The sequence below is a fragment of the Tachyglossus aculeatus genome, chromosome 2 (assembly GCF_015852505.1).
Source record: "Tachyglossus aculeatus isolate mTacAcu1 chromosome 2, mTacAcu1.pri, whole genome shotgun sequence".
Classification (NCBI taxonomy): Eukaryota; Metazoa; Chordata; class Mammalia; order Monotremata; family Tachyglossidae; genus Tachyglossus; species Tachyglossus aculeatus.
This window is the reverse complement of record NC_052067.1, coordinates 87,698,307-87,721,119: the sequence shown is the minus strand read 5'-3', so window position 1 is coordinate 87,721,119 and position 22,813 is coordinate 87,698,307. Positions and strand designations below refer to the sequence as shown.

The 22,813-nt window shown below is 42.7% G+C and overlaps 1 protein-coding gene across 1 annotated transcript in view; it reads left to right on the top strand.

The window, feature by feature from the left end:
- Window positions 1-22,813, top strand: part of L3MBTL3 (L3MBTL histone methyl-lysine binding protein 3) — a 158,896-nt gene that overhangs the window by 51,348 nt on the left and 84,735 nt on the right. The window contains exons 3-9 of the mRNA XM_038771269.1: window positions 5,412-5,523; window positions 10,419-10,578; window positions 12,063-12,192; window positions 15,515-15,599; window positions 15,930-16,024; window positions 19,300-19,404; window positions 20,929-21,064. Of these exons, the coding sequence (XP_038627197.1) occupies window positions 5,412-5,523; window positions 10,419-10,578; window positions 12,063-12,192; window positions 15,515-15,599; window positions 15,930-16,024; window positions 19,300-19,404; window positions 20,929-21,064 (823 nt within the window). The remainder of the gene's footprint in view (window positions 1-5,411; window positions 5,524-10,418; window positions 10,579-12,062; window positions 12,193-15,514; window positions 15,600-15,929; window positions 16,025-19,299; window positions 19,405-20,928; window positions 21,065-22,813) is intronic.

The window sequence follows — 22,813 nt, the reverse complement described above, 5'->3', positions numbered from 1 at the left end:
TGGCTTGTATAATATTTGGAATTCTTTAAGCATTAAAGGAAAGGCTCCTGGGAGAATAACTTTTCTTTACAGGAAATGAAAACCCTTTTAAAATTTTGAACACTGTGATGGAAAACAAAACCATAATTAAAATTGTTTTCTTGATATTTATATTACCATAATGTTTGTGCATCCTGGGCATATATTAACTTAAAAAATTGTGTATTTGTACTGCATTTGCAGGGTGGCTTTTTTGTTTTGTTTTGTTTTGTTTTTTTAGGTGATGTGGTTTCACACCAACTACCTGAGTGGGAAAAGTTTAATCATCCTTTGGAATTTGAATTGCAGTGACTTTTTAAAAGGTGTATTATTTTAACTGTAAAATGACTGCTTTCTGATGGCCATGTCATAAAATAAGCCCAGGAAACTGAATGTTAATCTTCATCACCGATGGTATTTATTTATCGCTTACTTTGGTCAGAGCACTGTACTAAGTGCTTGGGAGAGCAAAAAACAACCTAGTTGGTAGGCATATGCCTTGCCCACAATGAGCTAGCAGTCTCATGCCTTACTAGTTCAGCTGATTTGAGTTCAGAGAGAAATAAATCCATCAAGGCGGGTGTGCTTGGCTGGTCACTGCTGGGGCCAGATGCTCCAGAAAATCAAACTCTGTGGTCTGTTCTTGTCACCTCTTTCAGATGATCATTTGCTGGTAACTTTGCTCCTATCCCCAGGCAGTGATAGCAGCTTATTAAAGCAGCATTGCAATTAGGTTTGGACCTGCAAGAAAAAGTATGTCATGAACTGCTATGAATTTTCAAGTTGTGAACTAGGGGTGAGGAGAGGAAGTTGAGAAGCAGCATCTCCTAATGGTTAGAGCATGAGCCTGGGAGTCATAAGGACCTGGGTTCAAATCCGGGCTCCCCCACTTATCTGCTCTGTGATATTGGGCAAGTGACTTCAACTTCTCTGTGCCTCAATTATCTCATCTGTAAAATGGAGGTTAATACTGTGAGCCCTGTTTGGGACTTGGACTGTGTCTGACCTGATTACCTTGTATCTACCCCAGTGCTTAGAACGGTGCCTGGCACGTAAATAAGGGCTTAGCAAATATCATTAAAAAAAAATAAAACAAGAAACCTAAGGCCATCAGTAGGGCTACGACCAGTGGTCTGTGTCCGACATTGGCACAGGATGCTTTGAGGAACACCGTGATCGTGGCTTCTGTTTCTAGCTGACTCCTCTATTGCCTTTCATTTCCTTACTGTGGACATTCTGTAAAGCTAATAATAGTAATCGTGGTATTTGTTAAACAAGCCCATGTGCCATGAAATATAAAAAGCATGGGATAGATCCATGATAATCAGGTTAGACAGAGTCCCTGTCCCACTTGGGGCTCACAGTCTAAGCAGGAAGGAGAACAGGTATTTAATTCCCATTGTACAGATGAGGAAACTGAGGCACAGAGAAGTTAAGTGACTCATCCAAGGTCACGCTGCAGTTACATGGTAGAGTCAGTATTATTAATTCATTCAGTAGTATTTATTGAGCACTTGCTGTGTGCAGGAGCACTGTACTGAGTGCTGGGGAGAGTACAATACAACAATAAAGAGACACATTCCCTGCCCTCAATGAGCTTACAGGCTAGAGGGAACCAAGGTCCTCTGACTCCTGGGTCCACAGTCTTTCCACTAGGCCATGTCACTTTTCTCATTCTCTCAGAAACTCACAAGTTTCACTTCCCTCATGTCAGTGGACAGCTTTCAAATTTACCTCTCTAGCCTTGACCTCTCATCTAATCCGCATTCTTCAATCTCCATTTGCCTCCAGGGCATCTCCCTTTAAATGTCAGTCAATTAATCTGTGGTTTTATTGAGGGCTTATTGGGTGCAAGACACTGTACTAAGTGCTTGAAAGAACTCTCTCTGGGAAGGGCACATGTCTACCAACTCTGTTATATTGTACTTCCTCAAGGGCTTAGTACACTGCTCTGCATGCAGTAAGTATTCAATACATTTGATTGATTGAGGGTACAGTAAAGTTGCTAGACATGTTCCCTGCCCTCAAAAAGTGGCCTAATAGACTGTCGTCGTCCCCCCCTCCCTTTTAGACTGTGAGCCCAGTCTCACTGTCTCTATATGTTGCCAATTTGTACTTCCCAAGCGCTTAGTACAGTGCTCTGCACACAGTAAGCGCTCAATAAATACGATTGATGATGATGATTGATGATGGGAGTCGGAAGGACCTGGGCTCTAATCCCAGCTCCATCACTTATTTGCCTTGAGACCTTGGGCAAGTCACTTAACTTCTTTGTGTATCAGCTCCCTCTTCTGTAAAATGGGGATTAAGACCCTGAGCCTTGGGCTCTGTCCAACCTGATCAACTTGTAGCTACCCCAGTGCTTAGTATAGGGATTGGCGCTTAACAAATACTATAGAAAAAGCTACAGTATAGAGGGGAACCACCTGGTTCTAAAATTCAGTGTCTAAAACAGAACTACTCAACTTAAATCCTAAACCCACTCTTTTTTTTTAATTTATTTTTATGGAATTTGTTAAGTGCTTACTATGTGCCAGGCACTGTACTAAGCACTGAGGTAAATACAAGATAATCAGGTTTGACACAGTCCCTGTCCCACATGGGGTTTACAATCTTAATCCCCATGTTACAGATGAGGGAACTGAGGCAAAGAAGCTAAGTGATTTGCCCAAGATCACACAGCAGACAAGTCGTCAAGCCAGGATTAGAACCCAGGTATTTCTGACTCCCAGGCCCATACTCCGTCCATCTTGGCCTATATTCATCTCCTTACTGACTTTGATGCTCACATTCAATCTCCTTCTAATTTTTTCACCCTCCTCTCCACTGCTGTCATTCTAGCCTGTAAGCTCATTGAGGGCAGGGAGTGTGTCTAGCAACTCTGTTGTATTCTCCCAAACACTTAGTACAGTGCTCTGCACACAGTAAAAACTCAGTAATTACTGTGGATTGATTGGTGTCACTGCCTCCAACCTCTTTCTTCTCTAGTCTGTCATCTTCTTGTAGAGTAGGTGGGCCCGTATCTCTCCACTCCTCAAAGCCTTCTATTGCCTTTCTGTGACTTTCTACAGCAAGAGGAGACTCCTCATATGGAATCACGGTTCTCCATCATCTTTCTTCCCCTGCCACTCCTCGACTAACCTCTTTCCTCTTCCCAAGCCAATCTTTGATTTGTTCTTCGCTCTCACATCTACAGACCCTGTTCTCTTGCTCTCTGCTTTTACCTGTCTTGGAGCTCCCTCCCATCCTAAATCCATTGGATTACTATCTTCCCCAAGCACAAAGCCCTGCCAAAATCCCACCTTCTCCAACAATCTCTCCCTGATTAGTTTCCAGCACCCCACTCTGTATAAACTCATCAGCCATCTCTGGCTTTCATGTAATAATTCACACCCACCCTTGGCACTTTTGTATATATGTTTATTCAGTTATACATGGAGATATTTATTTTGTTTGTGCTATTTGCAGCATGGCTTAGTGCAAAGAACAGGGGTTTAGGAGTCAGAGTACTGGATTCTAATCCCAGCTCTGCCACTTGTCTGCTTTGTGACCTTGGGCAAGTCATTTAATTTCTCTGTGGCTCAGTTACCACATCTGTAAAATGGGGATTAAGACTGAGGGGCCCATGTGGGACATGGACTGTGTCCAACCTTTTATCCACATGTGAGCTTAGTTCAGTGCCTGGCGCACAGATGTTATTTTCTAATGGTATTTGTTCAGCTCTGCTTCCCCCCTTCAGAGCATAAACTCCTTTGGACCAGGGCGTGTGTCATTTATTTGTTTTGTACGTCCCGAGCACTTAATATAGTGCATTACATCCTGTGAGCCCTGCTTTTACTGCCGCTATTATGTACCCTCCTTGACATCTATCCTTATGGTTAGAAATAGTAAGGGATGGAAACATCTAATACCTTACCTTTACTCTTTCTAGTATTTTTTTTGATGGCATTTGTTAAGTGCTTACTATGTGCAAATCACTGTTCTAAGCGCTGGGGAGAATAGAAGGTGATCAGGTTGTCTCACTTGGGCTTCACAATCTTAATCCCTATTTTACAGATGAGGTAACTGAGGCACAGAGACGTTAAGTGACTTGCCCGAAGTCACACAGCTGACAAGCAGTGGAGCCGGGATTTGAACCCATGATCTCTGACTCTCAAGCCTGTGCTCTTTCCACTGAACCATGCTGCTTCTCTGGACCCCTAGCCATGTAAGAAGGAGCAAGAGAAGTACCCAGCAGGGTAGAAAAGAGTAACTACAGAAACAGGGGACACCAGATAAAGCAGCACCAAACATGAAATCAAATTTGCATGGGCCTTCCTTCACTCACCCACCCCCTGCATCTCCCACTCCCCATCCCAGATTCCGTCCTTTTGCTGAAACAGATGCCCTGCCTGAATCCTTTCACAGCTCTCCCTTCCATCCTTCCTCACTCTTCCTCCTACCAAGAAGATCCTTCTGGTTGGTGTGAGAAGCAGCATGGCCTAGTGGATTAACCACTGGTCTGGGAGTCGAAAGACTTGGATTCCAATCCCAGCTCTGCCACTTACTTCCTGTGTGACCTTGGGCGAGTTACATAACTTCTGTGTACTTCAGTCCTCTGATCTGCAAAATGGGCATTCAGTACCCGTTCTCCCTCCTATTAGACGGTGAGCCCCATGTGGGACCTGATTATCTTGTCTCTACCCCAGTGCTTAGTACAGTGCTTGGCACATAGTAAGCACTTGACAAATACCACAATAATAATAATAATTAAAACAATTTATGCATGGCAGTGGTTGGGGCAACATAGTTCAAAAGGCTTCATCGATAGAATCAATCAATCAATAGTATTTATTGAGTGCTTACTGTGTGCAGAGCACTGTACTAAGCGCTTGGGAAGTACAAGTTGGCAACATATAGAGACAGTCCCTACCCAACAGTGGGCTCACAGTCTAAAAGGTAGAACAAGTAAATCACTGCTGGACAAAGTATCTCCTTGCTCACTGCTTTATTACAGGTCATTTAAGAAATCCAAAGAGGGGAAAGAGCCTTGCAGAGGCAAGGACACTATGCTTTAATATATATGTCTTGTCTAGACTGAGCTATAGTGTGCCTGATTGGCTCTGGTGTTTTTTTTTTTTTCTTCTTCTTTAAGAGTACTGGGCTTCAGCTTAAAACCTGTGCTTTTTGTATTTTTTCCAAAAGTGTAATGGGAATGTGGCACTTTGAATTTGGGAAAAAAGTCATGTAGACCAATCTGAAGAGGCTGGTTTCTTTTTGATGATACAGTTCTTTTAAGATGAATGCGTGTCAGAAGAAGTCTTTGAATAGCCTCTAAACAAATACTGGGTGATCGTCACAAACGTCAGTTGTATTTCATTTCATCCTGCCTTATTTTGATGTCTTCTCCACAGTTCAGGGTGAATGAGTTTGGAGCTCTGGAAGTGATCACTGATGAGACGGAGATGGAAAGTGTTAAAAAAGCCACAGCCACTACCACATGGATGGTCCCGACTGCACAAGAAGGTCAGAAAGAGCTTGTCTGGGGTTGATTTTAGTTTTTTGCAGTGAAAGTTGTCAAATTGTCAGCCACTGAGACAATCAGCCATTGGTTTTGATAGATGCTGAGAAAAGTTGGAATCTTCAGTGATATTCCTGATATGATGATGATGATGGTACTTGTTAAGTGCTTACTACTTGTTAAGCGCTTACTACTTGCCAAGCACTGTTCTAAGTGCTGGAGTAGATGCAAGTTAATCAAGTTGGACATAGACCCTATCCCACATGGTGCTCCCATGTTTTCTTTAGTAATAAAAGTGGAATTAGTTCAGATGTTTTAGGATCCCTGTAGCCTTGTCTTCCTAATGGCAGGGCTCCTTAGCAGAAGGGAAAGTAGAAGGGATGCAGTTACCCAGCTAATTCTGTGATGGGCAGATGATTATTTGGCAGGTATACGTATAACTCAAGCAAAAGCAGGCTTGGAGTCTGAGGTATTTGGGCAATTGCACCTGTTTAGAAACAACCTTCAAATCTCAGCATGACAGTTTTCTGGTGAAGTTGGGCTGTACAGCAGACTATTGACAGCACTCCACTGCTCCTAGACCTACTCTAAAAGAGGTTATTCTTTAGGTTATTTATGTATTTTAGAACATCCTGTAATTTGGTTGGTATCCCATGTTAATTTTCAAATTAGCCAGGTAATTCAACTCCAAAAGTATCCTTTATGATCAACTTCTACAACAGGAAACGGTACTGTTCCCCATTGAATTTTTCAGTAAAACCGTAGGTTATAGCCAACAACCATACAGGGTATGCCTGTCCTTAAACAACCCAAGATATTTTGGTCATGGAGATTGAACAGTACATTAGTAATGCTCATCCCCTAGTCCTGCCTCAGGATTACTTGATGTCACCATTTTGTCCTGAGTAATGTAGACATTTATAGGCTTTTTTCTTTCCCCTCACTTCCCTCCCACCTCCACACTCCTCGCTTCCTCTACAGGGCTGCTACCCTCAGGACAGACCGGCTGGGGCAGGGCAGGGAGACCTGGATGTAAACTGGGCCATTTGAGAAGTGGTGCTTCAGGAAAGACGCCTCAAGTATCTGCCGCCTTATCTCCCCAAGCCTACCCTAGGTTTACCCAGGCGAGTCGCACTGAATGGCAAAGATCCCCATTGTGTTGGATTGAAAGCCTGTGCTGTTGAACTATAACTGACCGAACCAGAATAACCTAAGCAGTGGCCCCCAAATTCTGTAAAATGTGCCTGTTGTATGGCACACTCACTTAGCATAAATAAGACAAAACTTTCTTTTTTTAATGGTATTTGTTAAGTACTTTCTAAGTGCAAACACTATTCTAAGCACTAGGATAGGTACAAGTTAATTAGGCCAGACACAGTCCCTGTTCCGCACGGATCTCACTGTCTAAATAGGAGGGTGAACAGGTTTCTCTGTTTGAAGGTTGAGGAAACTGAGGCCTAGAGAAGTGAAGTGACTTGTTCAAGGTCACACAGCAAGCAATTGGCAAAGCAGGAATTAGAAGCCAGGTCCTTCCAACTCTCAGGCCCATGCTCTCTCCACTCAGCCATGCTGTGTCCAGCAGCTTTAAAAATAACACTGTTAGTAAGAGAATTGCTAATCTAACTGAATCCCCCCCAAACTCAGGTAGTAGAACTAATAATAATGATAATTGTAGTATTTACTGTGTACCAGACACTGTACTAAGCCGTGAGGTGGATACAAGCACATTGGGTTGGACACAGTCCCTGTCCCACGTGGGGCTCACCATCCCTATCCCCATTTTACAGATAAGGTAACTGAGGCCCAGAAAAGTGAAGTGACTTTCCCAAAGTCACACAGCAGACAAGCTGTGGAACCGGTATTAGAACCCATGACCTTCTGACTCCCAGGCCCGTGCTCTGTCGACTATGCCTTGCTGCTGCTTTTGCTTCTCAGGATAGCACAGTGGCACTGTGTGTAAGAGCAAGTGAGCCCATTTTGGGCAGGAATGTGTCTGCTGTTATATTGTACACTCCCAAGCGCTTAGTACAGTGCTTTGCACACTGTAAACACTCCATAAATGTGATTGAATGAATGAATGTGTTACTATTTCCAATTTTCAGAGGTCATAAATAAGAAATAGATTAATTAGGCAGATTAATCACATTATTTTTGCCAAAACCAGGATGTCAGGCACCTCGCAGGGCTGCACCTGGAGGGTTTCCAGTACTCTACCAGTCTCGACTATTCTACCGGTCTCGACTATGGGACGGAGAGTTAAGCAGAGGCCGGCTCATTCCATTCCTAGCTTGGGCAGTGGCGAGTGAAAGGCAATCTGCTGCAAGTCAAAACTCACCTGTGTTGGGCAGCAGTGGCATGGGAGAGAGTCGAGGGCAGAAAGTCAGGTTTGTTGCGCCGAAGGAGGTAATGGCAAACCGCTTCCATATTTTTACCAAGAAAACTCTTTGGATACACTACCTGAAAGATTGCAGATGGAGGTGGGGCATTCTGGGAGAGATGTGCCCCTGGCATTGCTATGGGTCAGACACGACTCGACAGCATAAGACAACAAAAACAGGATGTCAGGACACCCTTCCCCACTTGCCTACCTACTTTCCCGTATTCTCTCTCACACTGTGAGAGTGAAGAGTTTGAGGCAAGAGGAAATTTGGGGTCAAAATGTCTGCACAAATTACGGAATCCTATGGAGCCTAACTAAACCTAGTGTGTTCCGGCCTGGGAAATATTATTGCCTTATACTTGTAGAACACTTCTATGTTTCCAGAACACTTTCACATTAGTTGCTTGAGGTTATTCTTATTTATTCAGTCAGTCATATTTTCTGAGCCTTACTGTGTGCAGAGCATTGTACTAAGTGCTTGGGAGAGTACAACCAAGCAATAAACATTGGCATTCCCTGCCTACAACGAGCTTACAGTCTCGAGTCAGGAGACGGATTTCAACACAAATAAAATAAAATTGCAGATCTATACATAAGGGCTGTGGGGTTGGGAGGTGGGGAAGAGCAAAGGGAGCAAGTCAGGGCAACACAGAAGGGAGTGGGAGATGAGGAAAAGTGGGGTTTAGCTTGGGAAGGCCTCTTGGAGGAGATGTGCCTTCAGTAAGGCTTTGAAGATGGCAAGAATAATTCCCAGAACAGCCATGTAAAATGAGGAGAGGCAGGAGTTTTTATCCCCACTTCATAGATGAGAAAACTGAGTCACTAATGAGTTAAGTAACTTGCCTATGGTTTTGTAGCAGACTTAGAAAAGCCAGTAGAAAAACAGTATGGCCTAGTGGATAGAGCACGGGCTTGGGAGTCAGAAGGACCTGGGTTCTAATCCCAGCACCACCACTTGTCTGCTGTATGACCTTGGGTAAATCACTTAACTTTTCTGATCCTCAGTTACCTCATCTGTAAAATGGGGATTAAGACTGTGAGCCCCAAGTGGGACAACCTGATTAACTTGTATCTATCCCAGTGCTTAGAACAGTGTTTGGCATGTAGCAAGTATTTAACAAATTAGTAATAATAATAATAATAATCCAAGTACTTATCCTATCCCACCTTGATTATTGCATCAGCCTCCTTGCTGTCCTCCCTGCCACCTGTCTCTCCTCACTTCAGTCCATACTTCACTCTGCTGCCTGGCTCATTTTTCTACAGAAACACTCACTCCATGTTTCCGTACTTCTTAAGAACCTCCAATGGTTGCCCATTTATCTCCACATCAAACAAAAAGTCCTTGCCATCGACTTAAAAGCATTCAATCACCTTGCCCCCTCCTATCTTACCTCCATAATTTTTTATTACAACCTAGCCCACACAATTCACTTTTCAAAGGCCAACCTACTCACTGTACCTCAGTCTTGTCTAATTCACCACTGACCTCTTGCCCACATTCTGCCTCTGGCCAGGAATGCCCTCCCTCTTCATATCCAACAGCTGATCAGTCTCTCCATGTTCCAAGCCTTCAAGGCACATCTTTTACAAGGGGCCTTCCCTGTGTAAGCCCTCATTTCCTTTTCTCCCACCCCCTTCTATGTCACCCTTGCACTTTGAATTGCACCCTCTATTCACCCCTCCTACAGCTCCACAGCGTTTATGTATATATCCAAAATTTATTTATTTATATTAATGTTTCTCTCCCCCTCTAGACTTTAAGCTTGTTGTAGGCAGGAAACATATCTATCAATTCTGCTATACTGAACTCTCCCAAGTGCAAACTCTCGCAAGTGCTTTCTACAGTGCTCTGCACAGAGTAAGTGCTCAATAAATACAATTAATTGATTGAATGATTGATCTGCTAGTGGCCTGTTATATGTCAATCAACCAATTGTATTTATTGAGCATTTACTGTGTGTGGATCAGTGTACTGAGCACTTGGGAGAGTACAGTATAACGTTCCCTGCCCACATTGAGCTCACAGTCTAGAGTGTGTCCTTGGGCAAGTCATTTACTTAATCTGAGCCTCAATTTCATCATTTGTAAAATCTGAGTAATAATAGTGATGTAAAGTCACTTTGGAAAAATGAGGACTAGATATACATTAACAAGTTTGGGAGGGTATGGGTGTTATCCTGGTAGAACTGCATAATAATTTCTCAGCCCCCCAAATTGCTTCTCCCTATACTTTTGTCTTCATCATTTTTGGAAAAGAATTGACCCATCTTTGACCTCCTATAGGAAATTAAAAATGCTTTCTTGCGTGGAACCAGAGCTCAGCTCCTTCCTTTCCAGAATTATGATTCTGCCGGGGCCACCCAAGAACCTTGGGAGGAAGTATGAAAAGGCAGCCTAGCTTTACCATCATTCCTTAGTTTTGCTCACTTGTCTTCAAAAAACATTTTTGCTTTTCTTTTTTTGACAAGACCTATATTGTACTTTTTCACCATTCCATGTATTATTTTCTTCCTGTAGCATTTTCCGAGAAGACAGCATTGCCCCTGAAGTTAAAGGAAACAGTGAAAGTGGATGGACTTCTGTTCTGTGAGAACTGTTATCAGTACGGGTCTGTGGATGAATTTCTTTCGGGAGGGAAATTCTGCAGCCAGAAATGTGCTCGCCAGCACAAAGACAAGTACGTTTTGGTAAAGATTCTGCTAATGCTCATTGGTGGTCTCTGAAAGTGACTTAGTTCTCTATTACTGCTACAGTGTCCCTCTCTTGCCCTGTAACTCCTCACTTCTGTGTACTCTACATTATCAGGATTCTCTTTCTACCCCCTTTTGCACTAGATTGTGAGCCCAGGGTCGGACAGGGACTGTGTCTGATCTTCTAATTTTGTACCTACTCCAATTCACTCATTAGCTCTTTGGCAGGTGAGGAAGGGGCATTCCCTATTTTTTTTTTTTGAAACACAGGAGTGGTGGCACCATACATTTGGGGTATTTCCAGCTACCGGGTGTAAGAAATCATTTGGAGTGGTCCTCGTTGGGACAAGGCTGTTAGGGAATCACTGGAATAAGAACACTTTTCACTAAATAGTATGAATCTACCTAGGAGTTAAGGTTAATCTGCTCAATTCACACAGCACGGATGGAAATATTGGCAGGCAAGGGTCTAACATAATTTACTTTGGGGATAGCCAATGTAGTTTAATTTGTCACGGAGACATTAAGTTTTTGGTACAAATTTTCATAGAATAATTTTTATATACACACCATCAGTTCTTCTATGCTACGGGATTTATGTTTTTAAAGAAAGTCACAGTCACAGAAGCTCACATTCTCCCTCCTTGACCAACCGTGTTGAGAAGAATGTCCCCCAATTGCACAAAAGCATTACATGCAAAGTGAGTGATAAAAATATGCATTTTTATAGACTACTTTATGTATATATGCATATACGCACACATACGAGAATGGAACTTGTTTTTTCAGAATGTCCACTGCTCCATCCTACTCCTCTTTGGTCTCTCAGTTGCCTTCGACACCATCGACCACCCCCTTCTGGAAACATTATCCAATTTTGGCTTCACTGACACTGTCCTCTCCTGGTTCTCCTCCTATCTCTCTGGTCACTCTTTCTCAATCTCTTTTGTGGGCTCCGTCTCATTTCTCCTGGCACAGACCTCATGTTCATGCCTCATGTCCTGTTTGAAGCTCCCTCCTTCATATCAGACAACCACTGGACTCCCTACCTTCAAAACCCTTCTGAAATCACATCTCCAGGGGGCTTCCCTGATTGATCACTAATCCCCTATGTTATATTTCCCAAATTCCATTTCAACACTTCTTTAACACCTAACCTCCTCATCAGATATGGGTGTATATATCTTTATACTCTATTTCTTCCTCCTGTCCATAGGAGGAATAAAATAAATGCAGTGTATTTTAGCATCTGACGCCCCTGTTAGACTGTAAGCTCACTGAGTACTGTTCTATAGTACTCTCCCAAATGCTTAGCACAATGGTGCACGTATGTAGGCACTCAGTAAATACTATTATTGATTTATCTGATTTCCAATTTTCCCCCCAGTTCTTCCTTCCATGAAACAGTCTTATGTGTTTCTTTACTAAAGAATGGATATCTTATATGCCTTATTTTTTTCTATCCTGACAGAGAGCAGAAGGAGGACAAAGATGTAGACTACAATGAAGAAGATGATGCTAAATATAATCGGAAAAGAAAAACAAAGTTACCGTTGAAAGGAGATCCTAAGGAAGATGGAGAGGAGAAGGATGATGAAACTGTATGTATCTTAGATGTGGTGGAACAGTGTGGGCAATTTTCTGGGAAGCAAATGAAAGAGTTGTAATTATTCTATTGTAGCAGATACAAGGCTACAGTGCTACATACATACATACAATGTTACAATGCCTACTCAGAGTAAATTGCTGAATAATGTTTGTCATATAAAGGAGTGACAACAATGGGAATGTGGAACCAGAACCAGATGCCTAACTAAATACACAGTGTGCCTCCTCATAGGTGATGAGCCAGATGCCACGGAGGGTCCATAGTGGCCTAATGGAAAAAGCCCAGGCCTGGGAGTCAGAGGACCTGGGTTCTAATCTGACTCTGCTACTTGCCTGCTGTGTGATAATGGGCCACTCATTTCCCTTTGCCTTGTGTCCTTATATGTGAAATGGGGATTCAGTACCTGATTTCCCTCTTAATTAGACTGTAAAGCCCCAATTGGAGCAGGGACTGTGTCCAATCTAATTATCTGGAATCTTCCCAAGCTCATAGTGCAGTACTTGGCACCCAGTAAGGCACTTAACAAAAATCCACTATTGTTATTACCAACTGATGTGTCCATCATTAGGGACTTAGTGGTGTCGTGGACAAGACGTGCAAGAACAGTGTCCGGGAATGCCTACCTGACATCTCTAGTGTTGGGGACTGCTTTAGTGTAGGGAGCAGTGGAAAGGAAATCCATGGAGCCCTCTTTCCTCAGCCAGTGGCTGGTGCCCCTGTGATCCAGAGATACTTAGCTAAGCTGGGGGAAACCCATAAGCCCACATGTCCAATCCGTCCATTCAGCTCTGAGCCTGAGGCATTTGGAGTAAGTAGCTCTGGTAGATTCATCACCGCATGCAGCTTGCATGTATCCTGAAAACTTGCTCTCTCTTTCCTTTTTGTCTGTTTCCCTGCTCTTTCTTTGCCAACTGGACCACTGCCACCCTAAAACACCATATTGGAAACTATCCAATGCTCCTGTCTGCCTTCTTCAATGCAGTGGCATTGCATTACCTGCAATTTTTCACCTCTTGCTTACAGCCTTTCTGAAATCGCATCTCTAGGAAGCTTTCCCTAATATTTCATCTTTTTTATTTTAGGGCCCACCAAAATGCCACTTCAGTACCCAGTAGTTGCTTAATGAATCCCATTGAATATGATTACACTTGGATATATGCCCTTTGGGCATTTGATATTCACCCTACTCATAGCTCCTCCAGCACTCATGTATTTGTATAGAAATTATTTATTTATGTTAATATGAGTCTACCCCACTTGACTGTAAGTTTGTTGTGGGAAGGCATTGTATCTGCCAACTCTATTGTATTGTACTCCCCCAAGTGCTTAGTACAGTGTTCTGCTCACAGTAAGTGCTCAATAAATATCACAGATTTATTGATTGCATCAGAGAATCCTACACGGATTGAAAATCTGGGTCCTGGCCAGTGCTGGTTCCAGTTTGATTGCTAATCTGGATGGGGATTAAATTACAGATGTATGCCTATGTACATTTGGAGGGCTCAATTCATCTGGATTGCCTTTTCCATTGCTGGCAGTTAGAGTCTAGGACATGAACATTCATGTGTGACCTTTGCACATGCTCAATGGGCAACCTTCCTGCCTGAACCCCCAAAACTGGGAAGGGAAAGGGGCTGTGTGTAGCTCCTTTGGAGCACCCCCAGAAATGTAGCTTCACTACACCATTCTCAGGCTCTTTACAGTGTGGGAATTGCATAACTTTAGTTCATCATAATATTACCTACTAATAATTACTAATTAAAATTCCAACAACTTCCCTTCCTAGACTTGGAAGATATCATGGCACAACTGTAATTCTAACCTATTGGGTAAGCAGGCTACATATGATCACAACAACAGCTTTTTTGTTTTACGGAACCTAGCTCCAGTTCAGCCTGTCTGGAAAGGACCCCAGCAAAAGTAGCTGTTTTTCACAAGAAATTTAGTGGGGGAAAATAACTGTATTTGCCATATGGACAAGGCTAGAATTGGTCTCATTCAGAACTGAGAACTTAACTTTTATTATTTTTTAAAGACTCAGTCAGTTATATATATTGAACACTTTCTGTGTGCAGAGCACTGTCCCTGTGCACAACGAGCTTGTAGTCTAGAGGAGGAGACAGACAATATAAATAAAACTGAGCTCTGGATTCTACTCTTGACTCTGCCATTTTTCTTCTAAGTGACCTTGGGCAAGTCACTTCTCTGTGGCTCAGTTCCCTCATTCTGCAAAAAGGGGATTCAATAACTGTTCTCCCTCCTATTTAGACTGTGAGCTCTACTGTGGGTCCTAATTCTCTAGCATCTACCCTAGCGTTTAGTACGGTGCTTGACACATAATAACCATTTAACAAATACTACTATTATTATTTTGTTTCCTTCTCCAAAATGTGTTGTTAATCATGGTGATGCCCTAAGGATAACACGACAAACTCCTTCCTTCTAACCAGGCTCAGTGAGTTAGCAAAATACTTTCAGGGTCACACGCTGGCGGGGTTTCCAGCATATTCTTGGAGTAATCAATTAATCTATGGTATTTATTGAGCGCTTACTATGTGCAGAGCATTGTTCTAAGCATTTGGGAAAATACAGCAAAACAGAATTAGCTGACACATCCCTGTTTTGTTTTGTTGTCCGTCTCCCCCTTCTAGACTGAGCCCGTTGTTGGGTAGGGACCATCTCTATATGTTGCCGACTTGTACTTCCCAAGCGCTTAGTACAGTGCTCTGCACACAGTAAGCGCTCAATAAATATGATTGAATGAACGAATGAGTTTGCACACTGGGCCATTGTAAAGTCCAAGCTACCAGGTGTTGCTGTATTCTGGAGCTTATTCTGGGAGAGAGGCCTGCTGGGACGCAGCGTGTGTCTAAGCATGGTAGAGAGAGATAATAATAATAATAATAATAACTAACAATAGTGGTATTTAAGCGCTTATTAGGTGCAAGGTACTGTACCCCTAGCACTAGGGTAAATAGATCAGACACAATCCCTCTCCCTCAAGGTGCCCACATTGATGAGGAAACTGAGGAACAGAGAAATTAAATGACTTGTCCAAGGTCACAGAGCAGGCAAGAGGGGGAGTGTGTTTAGAACCCAGGTCTCCTGACTCTCAGGCCCATTCTCTTTCCAGTAGGCCACTCTGCTTTCCATCTGCCATATTCACACATGGCCATTCCCCTTTGCAGAAGATAGAATTGTATTTCCAAGAGAAAACAAAGGGGCAGGCTCCCAAAATCTAATCAAGAGGCACCTTTTTGAACCTTGGTATTGGTAAGATGCTTTAAAACCATGACCTTTGTGTGTTAATCTAGGAGAATAGGCATGATGGGCGGATCCTGAGGGGATCTCAGAGAGCCCGAAGAAAAAGACGGAATGATGCAACAGTATTTAAACAAGGTAAGTTAATTATAGTTGATACAATTCGTTCTTTGACCTTTAGATAGAGGAACAAGAATATCAATCACATATAATTCTAGATACACCAGAATGCTATGCACAATCGCTGTGAGTTTACAGCTGATGTGCAGAAAATTGTGTTTTTTTTCCTAACTGTGACTTTGATAAATTATGTTCTAGCATGAGAATAAAAGTTAAAGCACTAGGTTATGGGTAGCCTTGAGCACAGTAAATCCATGTAGTTACTGGATTGAAGAATGAGAATAAGCAAGTGCCCTCAGAGTTGCCTAAAATATTTGTCTTATTGTAACTCCTTTCTCTTTTAATTAGTTGGTTTACCTTCCAAGGGAAAGAAAGCCTGGTGCTGGGCTTCATATTTGGAGGAAGAGAAAGCTGTAGCAGTGCCTACTAAGCTTTTCAAGGAGGTAAGCAAACCTTTGGAGTGAAGTTTTTAAAAGGAAAGAAATCCTTCCACCCTTTAAAATTTCTGTACCTTCACCAGGACTTCTCACTTGGAAACAGTGACAGGTTTTGAATGCTGTTTAATTGATAACTCTCCAGTTTCCTTGAATTTTCTATTCACTTTGCTGCTAAATCTACCCTCTTAAATTTATTACTGTTATTATTATTGATTGCATTCTTTAAGTGCTTACTGTTAGTGTTTCAGACATGCGCCTTGTCCTTCAGGTGACACGCAAAATGAAAAGTGCGGGAACTGACACAGGAAAGAATCAATGTAATGAATTTTAGTAAATAAGGCAAGAGTAATAAATCTGAAATGTCAAAAGCGGCAGTACATTTCAACAGAAGGAAGCAGTTTCTATTGTTTCTGCTGTTTCCCAGCAGGGATGAATGTAGTTCAGCAATACCATCCTTTCCCACATTTTGAGCAGTAGGATGAGGGTTTCCACTCATGGGAAAAGCCTTCAACTTCGGTGATGGCAGACGGGGTCACATTGCGCTTCAGTGGAGGAGAGTGCCCCACCAGTGTCTTCCACCTTCCGTGCTTTAAGTATTTTCTGGATGCCAGAGGTTATGGTTTGGACCAAAGAATGGTGTATCCAGCTTTCATAAATGGTGATTAAGTGACCTTAGGCAAGTAACTTCTCTTCTCTGTGCCTCAGTTAGCCCATCTGTCAAATGGAGATTAAGGCCGTGAGCCCCATGTGGGTAGCCCCTTTTAGACTGTGAGCCCACTGTTGGGTAGGGACTGTCTCTATATTTTGCCAATTTGTACTTCTCAAGCGTTTAGTACAGTGCTCTGCACACAGTAAGCGCTCAATAAATACGATTGATGATGACAGGGACAATGTCCAACCTGATTACCTTATATCTACCCAGCACTTAGTATAGTGCCTGGCACATAGTAAGCGTAGTTTACAAATACCATAAAAAATGTGCCAGGTAGTGTTGGAGACACAGAAAATGGTCTGAATTATTTTGTACCTTTCTTTGAGGGTAACCTCAACAAAGTCCAGAGTCATGAATTTCTGTAGGGTGTAATTTGGTGACAGTGGCCTCCCAGACAAGCCAGACAGCATTTCTGGGACTGTGAGTTCCATAATCCTTTGGGGCATCTAACCTCTCTTTCCCCATTCCTATGTCTCCTTTTCCTTCCCTGGCTGGATCTAGCCTTGGCTCAAGTTGTGCCTTAGTCTTTTGTCGCAGAATTTGTAGCCACCACTGGCTTTCCTCTGCTCTTTGAAAAAAAAGAATGCTGTTTATCTAACTCTCAGTTATTATTTAAAAGGAACTCTTATTGGGACAATGTTCTGTCAGCATGAATTTAGGGAAATATATTAGTGGAAAGGCCATTTCCCTCAGAATCTTCCTAAGTAGGTTAGATTACATGGCCCTCTCTCCCTGTCAAACCTCAAATAACCTTCCTGGATTCTGTCGTTTGTGCTTCTTAATTAAAGGTTCAAAGGTGTCCTTCAAAGTTGGAAAAATGCAATTGGGAATAAAGACATAAGGTCATTCTCTGTGTTTGGAATAATATTCCTCCCATGGGAAATTTAGATTACACACATACAGAGCTGTAAGCTCATTGTAGGTAGGGAATGTGTCTATTGTTATATTGTACTTTTCCAATTGCTTAGTAAAATTCTCTGTACACAGTGAGCACTCAATACTATTGACTGACTCTGTCACACATACAACCACACACACTCTCTCTCTCTCTCTCTCTCTCTCTCTCTCTCTCTCTCTCTCTCTCTCTCTCTCTCTCTCTCTCTCTCTCTCTCTCTCTCCCCCTCCCCCTACCTCTCTCCCTCTCTCCCTCCCTCCCTCCCTGTCTGTGAGACTCCTGTGTCTGGGACATTCATGGGAATTTCCATAAGAAAGAATGAGCCAAATTACCCCTTGCAGCTTCATAGGGCATAGCAGAGGTAATGGGGAGAAGGGGAGGAGAAAGAATTCACCCACTGGCCTCTTTTGTGTTCTGATGCTTGGACCAGGGTCATTGTGTCTGGTTGGAGCATATGATCACTGTCCTCTCTGTCAGTGCCCACAGTCACATTCACCCATGTGGCTTCTCAGGCATCTCAGAAATGCTCTTGTTAAATGGACAGTGCAGAGGCTGCTGTCCACGGTGCCAGGTACACGCAGCCTCAGTTACCCACAGTCCCCCAGGTAAGGACCTGGGTTTCCCATCCTCACCCCTTTGGGTTCCCCCTCACCCGTATGGACATACAGTAGTTGAGGTGCATGGGGTTGTGTGGGACAAGAGTGGCATAAAATAGGGTGTCATGGTGATTGGCAGGTCAGTCAGTCGTATTTATTGGGTGCTTACTGTGTGCTCTGGGAGAGTACAGTATAACAATAAACAGACCCATTCCCTGTCCACAGTGAGCTTACAGTCTAGAGGATGACATGTGTTCACCACTCTTTTGCCCCATGCCGTCTAGCAGAGCTGGATATTCACATCCTTCACATCATCTTTCACATCCACTAGATTGGAAGGTCCTTGAGGGCAGGAATCATGTCTTCCAACTCTTTTGTACTGTACTCTCCCAAGTGCTTAGTACAGTGCTCTGCACACTGTAAACACTTGGCAAATACATCTGATTGATTTCAAAACAGGAGAGAACTAGGGACACAAACAACTCTGTAACTCAGAACTGCACTCAGTATTTAGCTAACTCCTCTGACTGATTCTGTCCAAGAGCTTAAAAAATGATAATAATAATAATGATGACATTTGTTAAGTGCTACCATTGCAGCGGACTGTTCTAAGTACTGGGGAGGTTACAAGTTCATCAGGTTGTCCCACGTGGGGCTCACAGTCTTCATCCCCATTTTACAGATGAGGTAACTGAGGCACAGAGAAGTGAAGTGACTTCCCCAAAGTCACACAGCTGACAAGTGGCAGAATGGGGTTTTGAACCCACAACCTCTGACTCCAAAGCCCAGGCTCTTTCCACTGAGCTACGCTGCTTTTCATAATAAGATAATAATAAGCATTTCTATTGGTACTTTGCATCTCCTCTGCATAGAAGCCTCACAGATTGGGTTTTTAAAGTTAGTGTGATGATTTCGCTTAATTTTAAAAGTTTCAAAGTTTGTGAATTTGGGGTGCCTAAATGTTTACAAATAATTTTTTTGCAGCCATTGAAGGCAACCCTTCCTTTTAAGCCTCTATATTTTTTGTGAAGCCCAGGATTCATTTTAGTTTACTAAAGCTCTTGTCCCCTTGTTCTAGTACCAGTCCTTCCCGTATAATAAAAACGGATTCAAAGTAGGTATGAAGTTAGAAGGTGTGGACCCTGAACACCAGTCAATGTACTGTGTACTCACTGTGGCTGAGGTAAGCTTTTGTAGCTTTAAAGGGAAAAAAAAATTATTGTGGCAGAACAGAGAACTAGAAAATGTGCTTAAATTGTCAGATTCTTCAGAAGAAACCTTAAACAGTGCATCTGGATGGAGCTTTTTTCACTTTCTGGTGGGGGCTCTTTAAGCATGATCCTTTCTTTAAATGTGTTGGCCTTAGGTCACCAACTGGTTAGTTGACAAAAGTGAAATCATTTTGGTTCTGAAGGCTGAATTGGTTTTAAATAGTTCAGTTGTAGGGCCCTTGCCCTGTTGCTTTGTCCAGTGGATAGAACACTGCCTTGTCTGGGACCACTAACAACGTCCTCCCTCTTCATATCTGACAGTCACATCTCCTCCAAGAAGAAGCCTCCCTTATTTAAATCCTCATTTCCTCTTATCCCACTCCCCTCTGCATCACCCTTGCACTTGGATTTGCTCCCTTTATTCACCCCTATCTCAGCTCCAAAGCACTTTTGTACAAAAACACTATTTATATTAATGTCTGTCTCCCCCTCTGGAATGTAAGCTCATTGGGGCCAGGGAATGTGTCTACCAACTCTGTTATGTTGAACGCTTCCAAGCACTTAGTACAGTGCTCTGCAGATAGCAAGTGCTCAGTAAATATGATTGATTGATTTGCTGTTGGAAGACCTGGGTTCTAGTCCTGGCTGTGCCCTTCGTTGGCTAACTTGGGTAAAGACAGTATTGCTGCACCCTGCCTGCCTACTCACTCACTGCACTCTGTGCCTGCATCTCTAGGGTCATGGGCTGCCCAAGCAATTTCAGCTGCCTCTGGAATGGATTTCATTCCGAATAGTTACTTACGGGGCAATGAAGGCACATTGCCTGGGTAACCAGAGTAGCTTCAGTGTCCTGGGTGCCACCTCATTGACCAGTTGACCTCACTGGACCTGATTGACTGACGATGCAGATGTGCAAACCTTGTCCCCATCCCCATTTTTCTCCCCTCCCCTTGTGAGGCCTTTGAAGATTGAGGAAGGATAAATGTTCTGACAATTGGTGATGGAAATTATAACCAGTCCTATTCTCCCTGGCTTATGCACCTTGAAGAGAACTAGATTGAGGAGTTAGGCAGCATTCATCCCACAATGCACATCTCTCTAGATACAATGTGGTGATGCATTATTGGAAACAAATGGTTTTGGAACAAGTACTTGGTGTCAGTCACAACGTGCTTGCTGTGCAGTGATCAACCGTGAATGCTGGAAACATAACTCTCACCTTAAAGAAGAACTGACAGGGAACTTTTAGCTGCTGTCTTTCTTAATGTAAAGGTATTATGGGGTTTGGGAGGCTTCCATAAAGTGGATTCTCCTTTACCAGCTCCTCCATCAGAGACTTTTGTCATTTCTTCTCTTATCTCCTACTGGGTGAAAAATATGTTGTTTTTTTAAGGTGACACTTGAATATAAGGTGTATGCACTGTAAGGTCTAGCTAGCATGGGGGGTGGTTGTGAACTTTTGGTTCTTCTACAAGTGCAATCTTTTGACGTTTCAGGTTTGTGGCTACAGGATAAAACTTCACTTCGATGGCTTTTCTGAGTGTTATGACTTCTGGGTGAATGCTGATGCTGTAGATATTCATCCAGTTGGATGGTGTGAAAAAACAGGTCACAAGCTTCATCCTCCAAAAGGTATCTTCACCATTTTGCTAAAAGACTTGGTTTTGAATGCATTTTTACTCCTGAAAAGCCCAATAATTTTTTTTCTCAAGATAGTTGTGATTTGGTTTGGGTGATAATTAAAGAGCTTGATTTTTGCTTTGTAAGTTATACTGAACACACCTGTCAGATAGGCAGGCAACCCTCTATCCTGCATTATTTACCTGCTGCTTTTCCAGAAACTTCAAGATACCAGGTCTCTCCCAGTTCTGATTCTGTGTTCTGTGTGCTGTTTCATGCCTGAGTTTAGAAGTCCAGTTGACATGGCTATATGCTACAAACTGAAGCCAGTACCCTGGAAGACCATGTGTACAGTCTTGCAGATACACAGAAAAGTAGTGAGGCCTAGTGGAAAGAGCACAGGCCTAGAAGTCTGATCCCACCTCTGCCATATATCTGCTGTGTGACATTGGGCAAGTCACTTCACTTTCTCATGCCTCAGTTACCTTATCTGTAAAATGGAGATTAAATCCTATTCACTCCTTCTTTGACTGTGAGCCCCATGTGGGACAGAGGCTGTGTCCAACATGATTTAACCATACCTATCCCAGTGCTTAGAACAGTGCTTGGCACATAGTACTTGACAAGCACCTTAATTATTAAATTCATGAACCCCAAGGGCCTAGAAACTTTAGCTGACCTGGAAAGTAGCTGAAAGTGGACAGGTAAAGTGTGTTAGACACTTATTTACACATATGGTGAGACTTAAATTTTTCAAGCAATAGTAAGTCGATTTTTCTGTATTTGAAAAGTATATTCTCACTCTGTGGGATTTTAAACATATGTAAATTGCCACTATAGTCTATGCAATGCCACTTTTACCAGACACTGTCCAATGTTAATTCATTTAGTCCCTCTTCAAAATATGGGAGAAATTGGGTTCATACTTACATGTCTATAAAAGCTTGAGTACAACTTCTTTTGTCTGGCTGCTGATTCGCCACATCTCCAAGGTTTCCATACCATTATTAGTTCTGTGAATGGAAATGTACTAGGTTTAATATGGAGCAATTTTCAAGTTGTTCCTTATGTATGTGTCCAGGATTTGGAGGTGGTCCAGTCTTACTGTTGTGAGATGCAACAGTTGTAGCTACTAACTGCTGCTGCTGTGAAGCTGGTGTGTGGCCCAGTGACACCATCACACTGTGTCATGAGTAGTGTGACCAAATCAATCAGTGGTATTTTTTAAGCACTTATTGTGTGCAGAGCACTGTACTAAGTGCTTGGGAGATTATAATACAGTGCAGTTGGTAGACATGTTCCCTGCCCACAGAGAGCTTACAGTCTAGAGGGGGAGACAGATGTTAAATAGGTTACACATATGTACATAATTGCTGTGGGGCTGAGGGTTAGGGGAATACTATGTGCCCAAAGAGCCCATAAGGCATATGGGAGAGCCATAAATTATATGGCTTTGGCCCACATCTGTTCAAAGGTACCATTTTATTTGACTCCGGCTAAAAAATAATTGCCAGCCTTTGCTGAAGGAGGACCTGATTTATTAAGATCTAAATTATGCCTCATCTGGGTGGTTCCAACTGTGGCCTACTGTTGTCTCCTTTTTTTGCTGCTATCAGACACTTAATAAATTCCCATCATTCTGATACTTGGTGTTGAGTACTATTTCAGCCCCATTTTGGTGGGGACTGGATTGGGGTCTTTTTGTCTCCTACCTGAAGTTAGTTGTCTTCAGACATACTAGAAGTTCAAAGACGTAACATC